This window comes from Pteropus vampyrus, unplaced genomic scaffold, assembly GCF_000151845.1.
Source record: "Pteropus vampyrus isolate Shadow unplaced genomic scaffold, Pvam_2.0 Scaffold121, whole genome shotgun sequence".
NCBI classification, from domain to species: domain Eukaryota; kingdom Metazoa; phylum Chordata; class Mammalia; order Chiroptera; family Pteropodidae; genus Pteropus; species Pteropus vampyrus.
This window is the reverse complement of record NW_011888902.1, coordinates 2,571,129-2,584,109: the sequence shown is the minus strand read 5'-3', so window position 1 is coordinate 2,584,109 and position 12,981 is coordinate 2,571,129. Positions and strand designations below refer to the sequence as shown.

At 40.2% G+C, this 12,981-nt stretch overlaps 1 protein-coding gene across 8 annotated transcripts in view; it reads right to left on the bottom strand.

Annotated features, from left to right (window-relative positions):
- LYPLAL1 (lysophospholipase like 1) overlaps window positions 1–12,981 on the bottom strand; it is a 74,993-nt gene that overhangs the window by 41,594 nt on the left and 20,418 nt on the right. For 4 of the 8 annotated variants that reach the window (XM_023534167.1, XM_023534166.1, XM_023534171.1 and 1 more), the window contains exons 4-6: window positions 8,097–8,212; window positions 7,148–7,316; window positions 6,410–6,561 (exon numbers count right to left, since the gene is read on the bottom strand). In XM_023534167.1, the coding sequence (XP_023389935.1) occupies window positions 6,410–6,561; window positions 7,148–7,316; window positions 8,097–8,212 (437 nt within the window). Of the gene's footprint in view, window positions 1–6,409; window positions 6,563–6,972; window positions 7,317–8,096; window positions 8,213–12,981 lie in introns of those variants that run through there. The other 4 variants (XM_023534169.1, XM_023534168.1, XM_023534172.1 and 1 more) reach the window with 4 other exon arrangements.

Genomic DNA, 12,981 nt, shown 5'->3' with positions numbered 1-12,981 from the left:
CTATAAAGGCACCAAGATAAGAACTGAAGCAGCCTACGGGATTCAGAAATTAGAACTCTGATAGAAATGATTCATAATCCTAAAAAAAAAACCCTCTTAAATGCACACCATGACTTAAAAAACGAGGCTGGGTCTGCTGTTACGTTGGGGCAGAGGGAGAGAAGACTACATTCCTTAAGAAAACAGAAAAAGTGGAGCCATGGATATAAGATGTCTGCGGAGAAAAGGAAACAGCTCTGAATCTAAAACGTTTGAAATTTAGGGAATTTTTAGCTGTACTTTCTCAACGCTGACTACTATGGTAATGGGACATGGTGAAAATGGTGTCAGAACGGAGAATAAGGTTTTAGTCCTGCTCATTCGGAACTATGAGTCGTTCATTTCACTGTTTTAGGTCTCAGTTTCCATGTGCGTAAAATGACAATCTCTGAATTCCCTCCGGCAATAAAAAGTTTTTGATTCTACGGCAGAACTAAGATAATCCGACCAGCTGCCTTAAAACACACTTGACAATTCACGGGATGACTAAGAAACGTTAAAAAAAAAAAAAAAAAAAGCTTCAGCTACTATTTGAAATTGATATAGCTTTCATTTGCCATTTAGAAATCCTGTTTTTAGGCTTAACTAGAAATTTATTGCTGTCGAAGTGAAATTTTTAAAGAAAACCATTTATTCGCTTCTGCCAGTTGCACGTCGTGAACTTTGATTTTAACACTTCTCTCGTTATATGATAGAGAAACTGGCTTTAATAGCTAACACCCAAGGGAGGGACCTCTGTCTCTCACAGACACCCCCACCCAATTTTTCAATTTCAATAATTTCATTGGCAAAAGAGAGCATACCAGAAGTGGCCAAAATTAATATGTCAAGTAACTAATATGTCAAGTGCATCTCTAATTTCAATTGGGCGAGCCAACAACTGACTAGAAAAAATTGAGATGGGAAGAAAGAAGGAAACAAAATGAAAACAGAGTGATTTTTAAAGTAATACTATGCCCTTAAGAGTAGGTAGGAAAGCACCAAACGACAACAACAAAAACCCAGTTATGAATTAGTTACAATGACAAAAAGTGAGGTAATGAGATATTTTGAAATCACTCTTAAAATGAATTTAAAATAGAATGTTCAAGTATCAAACTTCTTCATCAGTTCTGAGAGAGAGAGAGAGAGAGAGAGAGAGAGAGAGAGAGAGAGAGAGAGAGAATCCCAGAGGCTCTGAACCAAACTATTGGCAAAAACATAAGTCATTCATGGGCATTTTGCCCAAAATATGATTTCTTCAAAACAGGATGTCCACTATTCATCATGGAACCATTAACTCTATTCCCAATATAAAAATCACATATGGCTTTCACAACCAATCCAGAAACAAAGGTCTGAATAAACCCATGAAGGTAATGCAAATAGTCACTTTGCGGGGGTAGCACGGAGAACAGATTTAAAAATATTTTACAGTTTTGTAAACGTCCACCCGGTATTTCAAGTGAACTTTCACACTCATGTCCTAATGTGCTCAAGGACTAGAGAGGACAGAATGGAGGCTTCGCAGGGTGACGGACAGAATCTGAGGCCCACGGAGAATGGCAGCAAACACGTCGATCTAACTGCATGGCCAGTGGGACGATCGCGGTCTTCCATCTTCCTTCCTCCCAATGAGAAATTAAGAAGGCAACCGTATGCCCCGCTACCGTGGTCCTTGCGAGCCGCTGTAAGTGTCGTAAAAGGGCCCTTGTCCTTCCCATACCCAGCCCTTCAGGACGAAAGGTCTGGGAGAGAGTAGAGGGCAACGGGAAAAAGGTCAAGTTACAACAACTATCAGGATAGGACCTGAATTACATGCGAGTGCAGGAAAAGCGTCAATTCTGGAAGCTGAGGAGAGGACACCTCGAACCCCGGGAGCTCATGGGGAGGAGAGGGACGTCAGTGACCACTGTGCTTGAGGGGTCCTCCTGGAGCTTTCCTCAAGGTGGACGATGCCCCAAACTGTTACACGCACCCTAAGTTTAACTGAGCCTGGGCCCGCCATCCCTCAGCAGAGGATTCGAACTTCGATTGTTGTTCTTAACCTAACTAAGAAGTCTCTGGGAACGGCGAAGGATGGGGCCTGTACCAGAAACGAAAACACCTTCCACCCCAGAAATCTTCCCCATCCCTCTGTCCTCAGCTGTCACTTCCCTCTGTGGTAGAGCATGAATACAGCGCAGACTGGGGGACACTGGCCCTGGGCTCCCTCTGTGACGACAGAAACTAGACTCAGTTGTTAAGCTGAACTGGGGGCTCTAAGGCCTGCCAGCTGGCCACAGTGAACACACTATCACTGTCACCTGTGCCCTCAGCTGGTGGAGGTCCCGTTTGAGGGGGCCTAATGATTGTAAAGTAGGCGTTAACTTGTCTGTCTGGAAAACATGGTGGCTTTCGTCTTTCATAAGAGAACTTTAAGTGTTGTAGGGAATACTGCTCCTGTAGGTCTCAGACGACTGCGAGGGGTCCCCAAAAGGAAGTGACGTTGGCGATTCGGGAAAGCTTGCTAGAGAGATTGTCATTTCTGCACAACCAAAGGGCCGTGACCCCTACCGTGGGCGTCATCTAGTTAGAAAAGCTGGTACAAACTTGCGCCCGTCTTCAGCTAAAATGCTCAATGGTACCCTCTTGTCTCTGGGAGCATTTGGGTCCACGTCAGTTCATGACCACAGCTGTCGCGGTGACACATCGTTCCAGACTGTGTCTTTGCAGACCAAGGTGCGGCCTGCATAACGGCTCATACATCCTGCCTGGATAAGCACTTCGGACCAAGCGGGAAGGTCAACACCAAAATGTAAGGAGGACCGCTGGCCTCCTAAGGTCCATTGTCACTGGCTGGGAGCGGGACCCGAAGGGCACAGTGGAGGTCAGTACTGCAGGCTGGCCGAATTCTGATGCTTAGGGTCCCGTTCCGAGGAGCTTTAGTTCAGCGCCGCATGAAATGCACTGCACTGATTTGGGTGCAGCTAAATGGCAGAATTTAACAAGGACAGCAGAAGAGGACGTGTGCGCGGGTCTGCATCTATCAGAATGTGCCGAGGCTGCGCCTCCTCTCCAGAAGAGACTACACGCATACACACACAGAAACCTGATTCCAAAGGGTTAACCGCAAAGTGGAATCAGTATATACACAACGGCACGTTTGTTCCCCGTAAGTACAATTCTGGCTCTTCATGCGTTAAAAATCACTCAGTTCAAGTTTGGGGAACCAGCTGTCTTTGTGTATCATATGATCTGAATGCTCTTGAAATGTTTGCATACTTTTGGTATTTTCTTGAAATGTTTGTACGGCTTTGGTGACTCTGTTCTCTTATCGTATATCAAGAAATCCCTTTTATATGATAAAGACTTTTTGTTTAAATGTACTCTGGCTAAATGATATCTGGACATTTTCTTTCACATACCAAAGTATCATAAATTCTCAATAGCCAAATTGCCAGGCGGCTTCATATTTTGTTCTCGGTTTTAACGGTTCAATGGAAAGAGTCAATTTCCTATAAAGAATACATTTAATGTCCTTACCACTGATAATGATCTTTCTTATTCAGTCTTTAGTAGAGGCAAAAAATACAACCAGGACACATGTCACTTTAAGGATGACAAAAGTAATAAAGCTCGTTACAAAGATTCAAACAGAAGAAATAGAGTAAAAAAGAAAAAAGTCTGTCTTCACGCGCACCCCAGCCTTCTCTCCCCTTCCCTGCAAAGTTCGTCTCCTCAACACGGAAATATAGATAATTTGCTGATGTATGTTTTCCTTTTGCTGCCATGTGCCTTGTCCCAGGTAAGAAAGTACCTCGGCTATTTCAGCTCCCTTAGGAAACGTTTATGTGGTTAAAGCAGCATATGGGTTTGAACCGTAACATGACGATGGCTATGGTTTCCTTAGGAGGATTAAAGCTTAAAGCTGGTGCTCCCAGCCTTAGCAACGATTCTTCAGGCTTTAGCAGACCACACACGCATGGACACCAAGCACCTCGGCTCATACATCCTGCCTGGATAATAAGTGAGTGAGAACTGGACACTTATTCAAGGCAGCATATCCTTCCTTGGATATGCTGCCTTGAGTAAGGGGGCCTAGATCTTGCATGATTTGGAATGAAGAAAAAGAACTCAAAAAAAGAGTGAAGATCCTATCGGCCCAACGGGTAGGGGACCGGAGCTGGATTGGAGATTACGTACATAAAATATTTAGACATATATTCTATGCATAGGTCAGTTTATGGAGACTTATAACCATTATGTGCACAGATCTCTCCATCTCTGGCAAAGCTGTGCTAGTAATACCTTGAATTTGTTTAACTTTACATTCCATTAAAGGCTTTTACATATGCTGTATAACTTGATCCTCACACAACTTCACAAAAGAGTACACTGTGGCAGAGGTTGAGATTTATCCCAGAATACATGATTATTAAGTGACAGGACAAGCATTCGTAAAAAAAAAAAAAAAAAAAAAATCTGGATTCCTTTCCTTTATACTATATTTGGTATGTATACATTCAACACTTATAGGCCTGACACCCTCATCTATAACACACATATATGTTACTCTTAGGGCAAATTGCAGTCATAAAGGTTTTAAACATGAGTGATCCATGTATATTTAAGCCAATGCATTTAAAATTTCAAGAAGTTGAAGGTCATTAAAAGCTTAAGATAATTAAAACACTGCATGAACTGAGTCGTTTTTGGATTGTATTAGTGAAATTCTGTCTCTTCTTTCTTCCTCCCTGCCTCCTTCTTTCCCTCTCTCCGTCCCTCCCTCTCCAAATTTAGAGTTTATAACTTTAAACAAAAGAGGAATGATGGGGCTTCTGCTTACAACCAAGGTAACCAAGATGGGGTAACAGGGACCAGATTTATTCTTTGACCCGAAACCAACAAGCTGGGCTACATAACATGTTTTCCAATAATGGACAGCGGCGGCCCAGGACGGTCATCCCTCAGGAAGGAGAAACAAACGAGGTGAGATCTACAAATGGCCAGCTCACTGTGTAAAGGGAGTTTCCAGGCTGCATTGTGGGAACAGAGAGTCAGATGTGGGGACACTGGACCGAGTGCCCAGAGAGAGCTGCAGTGGCCTCCTCGGCCTCAGCAAAGTGCTAATCGGCAGATGAGTGGGGGGTAACGCATGAGCCACCCACAAAGAGTGGGAGGAACGGTCGCTGGGGGTCACAGAGGGCTTGGAGGAGTGTGTGCGCCCACGAGCCAGACAGTCAGACCTCACCGTCCAGTGAGTATCAGCCAGAGGACTCAGAGATGCACGGCTTGAGTCGGGGGCAAAATTGGTCCTGACGCAAATGCTGTCCTGGTGCCGCCTCAGGAGGGGGCAGGCGTGGGAGAGCGTTAGCGTAATTACAGGGAAAAAACCACAACCCTCTCAACCTAGAATCCTACGTATCTTTCAAAACTAAGGGCGGAATAATGCTTTGTTAGACATGCAAAAGCTGAAAGAATTTAACAGCAGCAGACACCTGCACGATCGTAAATGTGAAAGCGTTTCGGGCAGAAGGAAAATGATACCACATGGAAATCAGAAACTACATCAGGAATGAAGAGCACTGGAAAAAGTAAATACACGGATAAGTACAAAAGACTTCACGGTGACTTTAAAAAGGAGTGAAGACATCGCAGGACGTAAACGATCTGATTTCAAGACTTACTGTAATGCTACCGTGGTCAAGTCAGGGTGGCATTAGCATAAAGACAGATAAATAGATCCATGGGACATAATGGAGTCCAGAAATTAACCGACGTGTGCGTGAACAGCTGGACTTACAGCGACACTGCAAGGGCGATTCAGTGGACAAAGGACAGTCTGTTCAGTGAAGGATGCTGATTTGCAAAACGTGAACCTTGACACTCACTCCCACCATATCCAAAAATTTACTCGAAACTGATCATAGACTAAATATAAGATCTAAAGCTCCGCGACTAGAAAAAAAAAACATAGGAGAAAATCTCAGCGATTTTGGCTTTCTTACGCTTTCTGAAATACGACATCAAAAGCACAAAAACATAAATAAAAATGAATAAACAGGACTTCATCAAATTAAAAGCTTTTGCTCTTTGAATTCCATTGGAAAAAATAAAAACGCAAGCCAAAGACTAAAAAAAAAAAAAAAAAAAAATTTGCAAAATATCTAACGATTTGTATCTACCATCCAGAAAAAACTCTAACGATGCAACGAGACAAACAGCCTGAGAAAAACGGGCAAAAAATTTGAATAGAGAAACCATCAAAGAATTTAGACAGATCGCAAATACCCATACAAAAATTGCTGAAAATCGTTCATCGTTAGGAAAATGCAAAAGAAAAAAAAACCACAATGCGATGCCACTCTCCGCACACCAGAATGAATAGAATTGAAAAGACTGGCCATACCGCGTGTCGGACAAGGATCTGCAGCACAGCGGGCGTTCTAGGACCAGTGCCGGGCAGCGAGCTGGTGTGGCCGACAGCTCCACCGAGCAGCGGGAGGCCTGGACGCCAGTTACGGCTCTCGAGGCTCTGGGCAAGTCTTTCGTCCTCTAGCCCTATTGTCGAATACCAATAACAATTACTCAGTCTACCGCACCAAGCTCTTAGGAGGATCAACTGCGATAATGTGAGATCGCTTTACGGACCTGGAGTATCAATGTTATTCTGTCGAAAACGACACAACCACGGGTAGCTTTGCAAAGGTAATTTAAACAAAGTGGCGGGAAAGATATAAGAATACCATGATTAGTCTTTTCATGTTTTCTCTTTGCCCTTATTTAAACGAGTGGGAACTAATTTTTAAATGCAAATGTTTAATTACTTACAAGGTCTAGAAATATTTACAAAAATGTATTTCAAAATAATATATAGCTATCTGTCTACACTAATGTTTACCATTAATAAGATTATACTACTCTCCACGGTGCTAAGCATTTTAATAACTAATAAATAAGTCAGCAAACTGATGATATTTCTTAATATTTTAATTATCAGTGATAAATTTATGATTTGACAGCAAAGGTCACTTTTCACAAAGACATTACATCTACATTGACAAATCAATCTTGATTCATTCATTTTGCCTTCTCGTTTCTCCTGGAAGCTTCGTGAGAATCCACGACTTCAGTTTTTCGAGCTCACCTTTGCTTAGTTCATGGTGAAGACCGGGGAAACTGTGAAACTTCGTGCTCACTCCTAGAGATTTCAATGCTGAGTTTGTCTCTTCAGCCCAAGCGTGAAGAACTAACTCATCGGCAGTGCCGTGACACTGAAATAATTCGGGGAGCACTCCATCACTTTTCTGGACACCCTAGAAATGAGGATATATAAACGGAAAAGCTTAAGAAGTTCATTGAAGAACATCGTTCTTGGAAATCAGAGAAAACAAGAAGATTCCAATTTTACCAAAGCTTCAACATTTAAAGGGAAACAAAGAGGCATTGGTGGGCCAGGCCTGGGCGCAGCTAGCTGCTGGCACCACCTGAGCTGTGTTGTATGTGGCCCGCATTTACTCCGGAGGACTGTCTCAGAAACGATCGATGCATTTCCTGAAGAAACCCAGTGACTTGAGAAGACAAACGTCTTCTCGTAGAGTGGAAGGTAGGAGGAACGCAGAGCTGGGGTACAATCGAGGGGAAAAGTACGTTCTAGTTCTCATGTCTGGATCTGCTGTTTCTCCTTTTGGTAACGAAGCTGCAATACTGTAATGGATCATATTCATAAATGAATATCGCTGTGAGCAGCTGTCTGCAGTTGTACTTGATTCTTTGTTTTGATTCTGTTCATGACATCATAAGTAAACCTGGCTGTAATCGTGTGCGCGTGTGTGTGTGTGTGTGTGTGTGTGTACAGGTTTAATATATATAAAGGGTACATAAATGCCCTACATGTATTGTTTTTATCCTTTCTCTTTTGATACCTGCTTTGTATAGGGCATTTCCTGAACATTAATAAACAGCTGGAATTAGTCATATGACTAATTTGGCCATGAATTCCAGAAATGCTCTGTGCATCAACTACTATCACTTATCAATTTTGGTTCAGTTTCAACGTGTGACTATTTCACCTTTTTTCAAAATCTGAAACTTACCTGGTAAACAACAGATGATTTATTCAGAAAACTGGAAAGAGCAAAAACTCCTGCCACATCTTGATGGTTTCTATATGCTAAATGCATCGCCATGCAGCCTCCCATAGAAAATCCTCCTAGAAGAAGCAAAAATTCACTTATCAGAGTCGCGGGACATATGCGACAATAACTTAAAACAAGCTATGCCTGTGCCAGTCTTTCATAAACATTTAAAAAGTATGTGGAGACCTTAAAAGAGATAGAGCGCTACAAGGTTATTAGTCCACTTTAGAACTCACTAGGAAAGAGCTGCTCTGAGTAAGTCATGCTGTCTCATCCACATCACCACTGGCGATAGATTTGTAAAAGGAGCTCGAATCGAACAAAGAAATCATATTTATCGAGTGAAAATATTTATCATAATTCAAAATACGAGTCAGAGTACAAGTGTTATTTATTTAAATTTCTAGTGTTTACTTATATTTTGTTTCTAATGGTGAGTCCTCACATTGCGACTAGAATCGATAACATGCATATTCTCTCTTATTTGCCGAACTATAAGATCCATGAGGAGCTATATTTCTAGTGCCCGCCATAAAGTAGACATTTAGTGATCTTTGAGTTAGGAAACATGCTCGAAAATTTGGTTAGCTAGTTAAAACATTTTTTTTGGAAACTGACGTGATAGTATAATTAAAACATATATACTTAAATAAACTTGTAGAAAAGTTTTAAGAAACTGATTTACACCATTTGCCAAACCTTATTATCTTTTATATGCCAAACACTGTGCTAGTCAGTGGAGATATACAGATTAAAAAACACGAACCCGTGCTCCGTTGGGCATGCACATACACGAAAACACACGGGTAGACTCGTGTTTGAAGGAGAAACAGGGATGTCATAGAATGTGGAGACAGGTACGTGATGCCACGCAGCAGAGAGGGTGGCCCAATTTCAGGTTAGAGACCTGGTATAATATTCCTCAGACTGATTGAGAGTTCAAAGACATCTCATTTCTATTTCGTGAGAAATACACTTGCGGAATTATAAAAATGGACTTTGGTGTAGAATTCGGACCTCTTAATTTCCAGTCTCATGCTTTATTTCAACTAAGAAAGCATAAAGCTGAGCCCTTAGAGACCATGCCTTTGGATTGACTACAATGTCCTTTTATAAATGAAGGGAACTGAGGCCACAGGGGATTAGGTGACCTGCTTAACTTGGACCCCTGATTTCAGCTGTAAAGCTAGGCCTTTTGGAATCCAGATTGCTTGCAACAGAGTTTAATGTACTTCCTACTACCCACTGATATCTATTAGAACAGAACTACTTTATCTGGGCTGATATTATTTTGGACCCAGGGTACAAATGTATGAATGAAGAGTAGCAGCCTGGAGAAGTTTAGAAGTTAAGAAAGGGCATAATATGTAAATAATCACAGTGTATGATAAATAATACATCTGTGGTTTTCAACATATCAAAAACAAATAAGCCTCATCAGTAGCAGTAGTTCACCATGGATGAGAACAACTTAAAGGTTCTCTCCAAATAACCCCGCTCTACTCCCAGATGCAGATACATTTAATTAGAGGTTTAGCAGTTAGCTTGGCAGGGGAGGAGAGAGCATAAATACCTTAAAATTGTATGTAAAATTTGCATATGTGCGTCAGATTCCCAAAAAGGTTAAAAGCCATTGGCTAGATGTTGTGCATTAATAAATCTTTGACATCTCCCATTAAAACAGGGAAGAGCTTACTGTAGACGAGATTATTTCCTTTCCGGTAAAAATAGATGGCTCAATAAGATGATTTTTAGGGTTTCCATCAAGTTTTAAAATCTATTATATAAATGCTTATTAATCACTTGTAAAAGTTACACAGCAAGGGCTTTCAAAAAATCGGTTATTGTAAACACGGAAGTGCAACTTTTAGTTTAGGAGTGGGACTCCGTGTCTCTGAAAACACAATTTTAGCTTCATAAAACACGTTCCCACATGTGAAATGCCATCATGAACAAACGTCAATGAATCCTACAGTTAGCCTCGTGCTCAATTCTCATAATTTACAAGGAAGAAAAATATACTCATTGAAATCTTATTATTTAAAAATTTAATGCAAGTCCCTCACTCAGTTATAATACCGCGAGGTGATCTGCAATTTTTCAGTAGCCATTTTGACAATACAATCACCTTCAGCATCGGACACTACTATGAAAGGGACTTTGTGTATTTTTTTCTAACAGAAGGAAATTTAACACAAAGGACTAGTTATCTGAATTCGGTTTCCATCTAAATGTCTAAAATGCAATATAAAATATACTGTTCAATAAGTAAATACCAAATAGTAAACTCATTGTAGGTAATGGTTATAATGTATATTTATAGTTGCTGGCAAAGTATTAAAACGTCAAGAGTTAACTTTTCGACAGACATTTAAGATTAACAAGCTGAATTAAACATGTTAAAAAATAATAAACCTAGCTTTTATGAACTCTTTAAATAAAATAAAACAGAAACAATATATATATAAAAACTACACTGGGAAAAATAAACTAATCTCTCTGAAAACAAAATCCGAAGGAAAAAATACTTAGAATTCAAGTTTACTATCAATTGAATAGGATTTTTAAAATGCAATAAAATCTCCCCTCCTTGAAAATTTCCACAATTCTTCCATTTAATTTGTACATTACAATTATCCTTCAGAGTCAATTGTGATAGTCTCAAAAGATTTGGAAATATATATGTATTTTTATATTTTTCTCTCATACCAACGTTATAGGATGAACAAAATATTTAACATCTTCTTTACGAAGCCGTTAGAACCGCAGTCCCGCATCTTTAAAGTTCTGATAATTGTTGAAGAAACACAAGTTGTTCATCTAAGACGTATATCAGTTAAAGGAAAGTAGCAAAATGCTATCACTCGTAAGTTTTAGCTCCAAGACAAAGCTTCAGGGGAAACTGAAGGTCAGGACGAGAAAGCTTGGAAATTCTGGTGCTAGGCTTCGTCTTGGTAATTCCAACTACCCTTTCATTTTTATTTTAAATCTAATAAAATTAATATATTAGTAGACACCCACTACGCAAAGTGTTTCACCATACAGGCAGAAGTGAGTCAACCAAAATTTCACTACTCATACATAATTTTGATGTGGTTTTTAAAATTCGTTTCAACAGTTAAGCACTCTGAATGTACAGTTTTATACTTTACTTTTTCTTTCATGTAATACAAGAGTCTTTCTGATTTGAAAGTCTTTCGACGGAATCACAAAACTCCTTAACTATATTTTGTTCATTGACTGCATAGTTAGTAGATGCCTTCTGTGTACATATACACGGCATTTGATGGTCACATAACATTCAGTTGTATTAACAGATCATAATCCCCTTCACCACTTCCCTCATGATGGGTGTTTAGAGCATCCATGTAAATTGCTCAGGTGTAATTCCAGAAGCACCTGGTTATCCCTGCTTCAAGATTCTGATAGTATGCTCATAGTACCAAAATTCTTATCATCTGGTCATATCAGTAGTCAGGTTCTATACAACCTCAGATCAAAGTCAAACCTAAATTATATCAATTTTTCTCTTAACAACAAATTATCACCACCTAGTGGCCAAAAAAGGAATCTCATCCCCTACAAGGTTCTTGACTAAGTCAATTGGATCTGGGTTCTAGTCTGAATTCTATTTTACAATAGCCGGTAATCTCTTTGAATTTTATTTTCATCATAACTGAAATGAGAAGAAGAATTTCCTACTTTTCCCATTACAAAGCTCGAGAGACACTGTCTATGAAAACAACTTGTATAATGTAAACACTAAATATGAAACATTACGATATATAATGGTGATTCAAAACCTGTCGACTGTAACGTGCATGTCAGCTAGTCTAGTAACGTCGCTACCGTAGACACTTTTTCAGCACAAAAGTGTACACAGGAAAAACGATACGCATGCTCCCTTTTGATTTCTCGCATTGTACAGAAAATATCCAAAGGAAATGAAGAGTTTCAAGACAGACATAAACAGAGAGGCAGACGATGCTATAAAACGTGCTTGCATTCTGCACACTGGGCGCTCTCGACATATTAATAGAACCAAAAGAAGACAGGATAGAGTAATGTTATTAATGTTCTCAGAATACAGGATTTGAACTCGAGTGTTATAATAATTACATTGCCAACATTCAGAAAGTAATTTGAGAGTCACTCTCTTATTGCCTGTGTTTCCTCTTTTATCATAGCCTCTGTAGAATCATGTGTGGTATCAATATATAAAATCAAATAAACTTCTTATATCCGATATTCTTAATGTGGACAGCGAGGATTCACAAGTGTCTCTAAGCAGCACAGTTTCACGGAACACGCCCTATACACCTGACGCTGGGGTAGGCGGGGACCGTTTGCCCGGTTCTTCCCATCTAACCAAAGTTTACTAGGAAACGAAGAATTCATTTTCACAGCTAACACCAGCAGTCGACTACTATGTCTTTAAGTATAATCGTACTCACCCTCATGCTCCCCAAATTTTGAAACGAGAGTACGTGTTAGTCTTTCCTCATCCTTTCCTGCTGGATCTGTTGCATTTAGCCCTCTTGCTATTCTCCTGGCTCTCAGACTGGTCGGCCCTCCGTGGCGTTGAAAGCGTAATCTTTCCAAAATGCACATTTGATCACATCGCCCTCTGTATATAATTCAAAAATTCTAGGGATTGGCGTGCATACCAAACCAGTATTTCCTGAGAGATGCAGATGTGTCCCCTGCTTTTTTTCATGGATGTTACTTCCCTACTTGTTGACCACTCATATTCGGACTCATTTTTTAAACTCAGTTGGAAGGTCATCTCTTCTAAGAAGCAGTTTCTAAATACCCCAGAGATTTACTTGTTCTTTCCTCACGG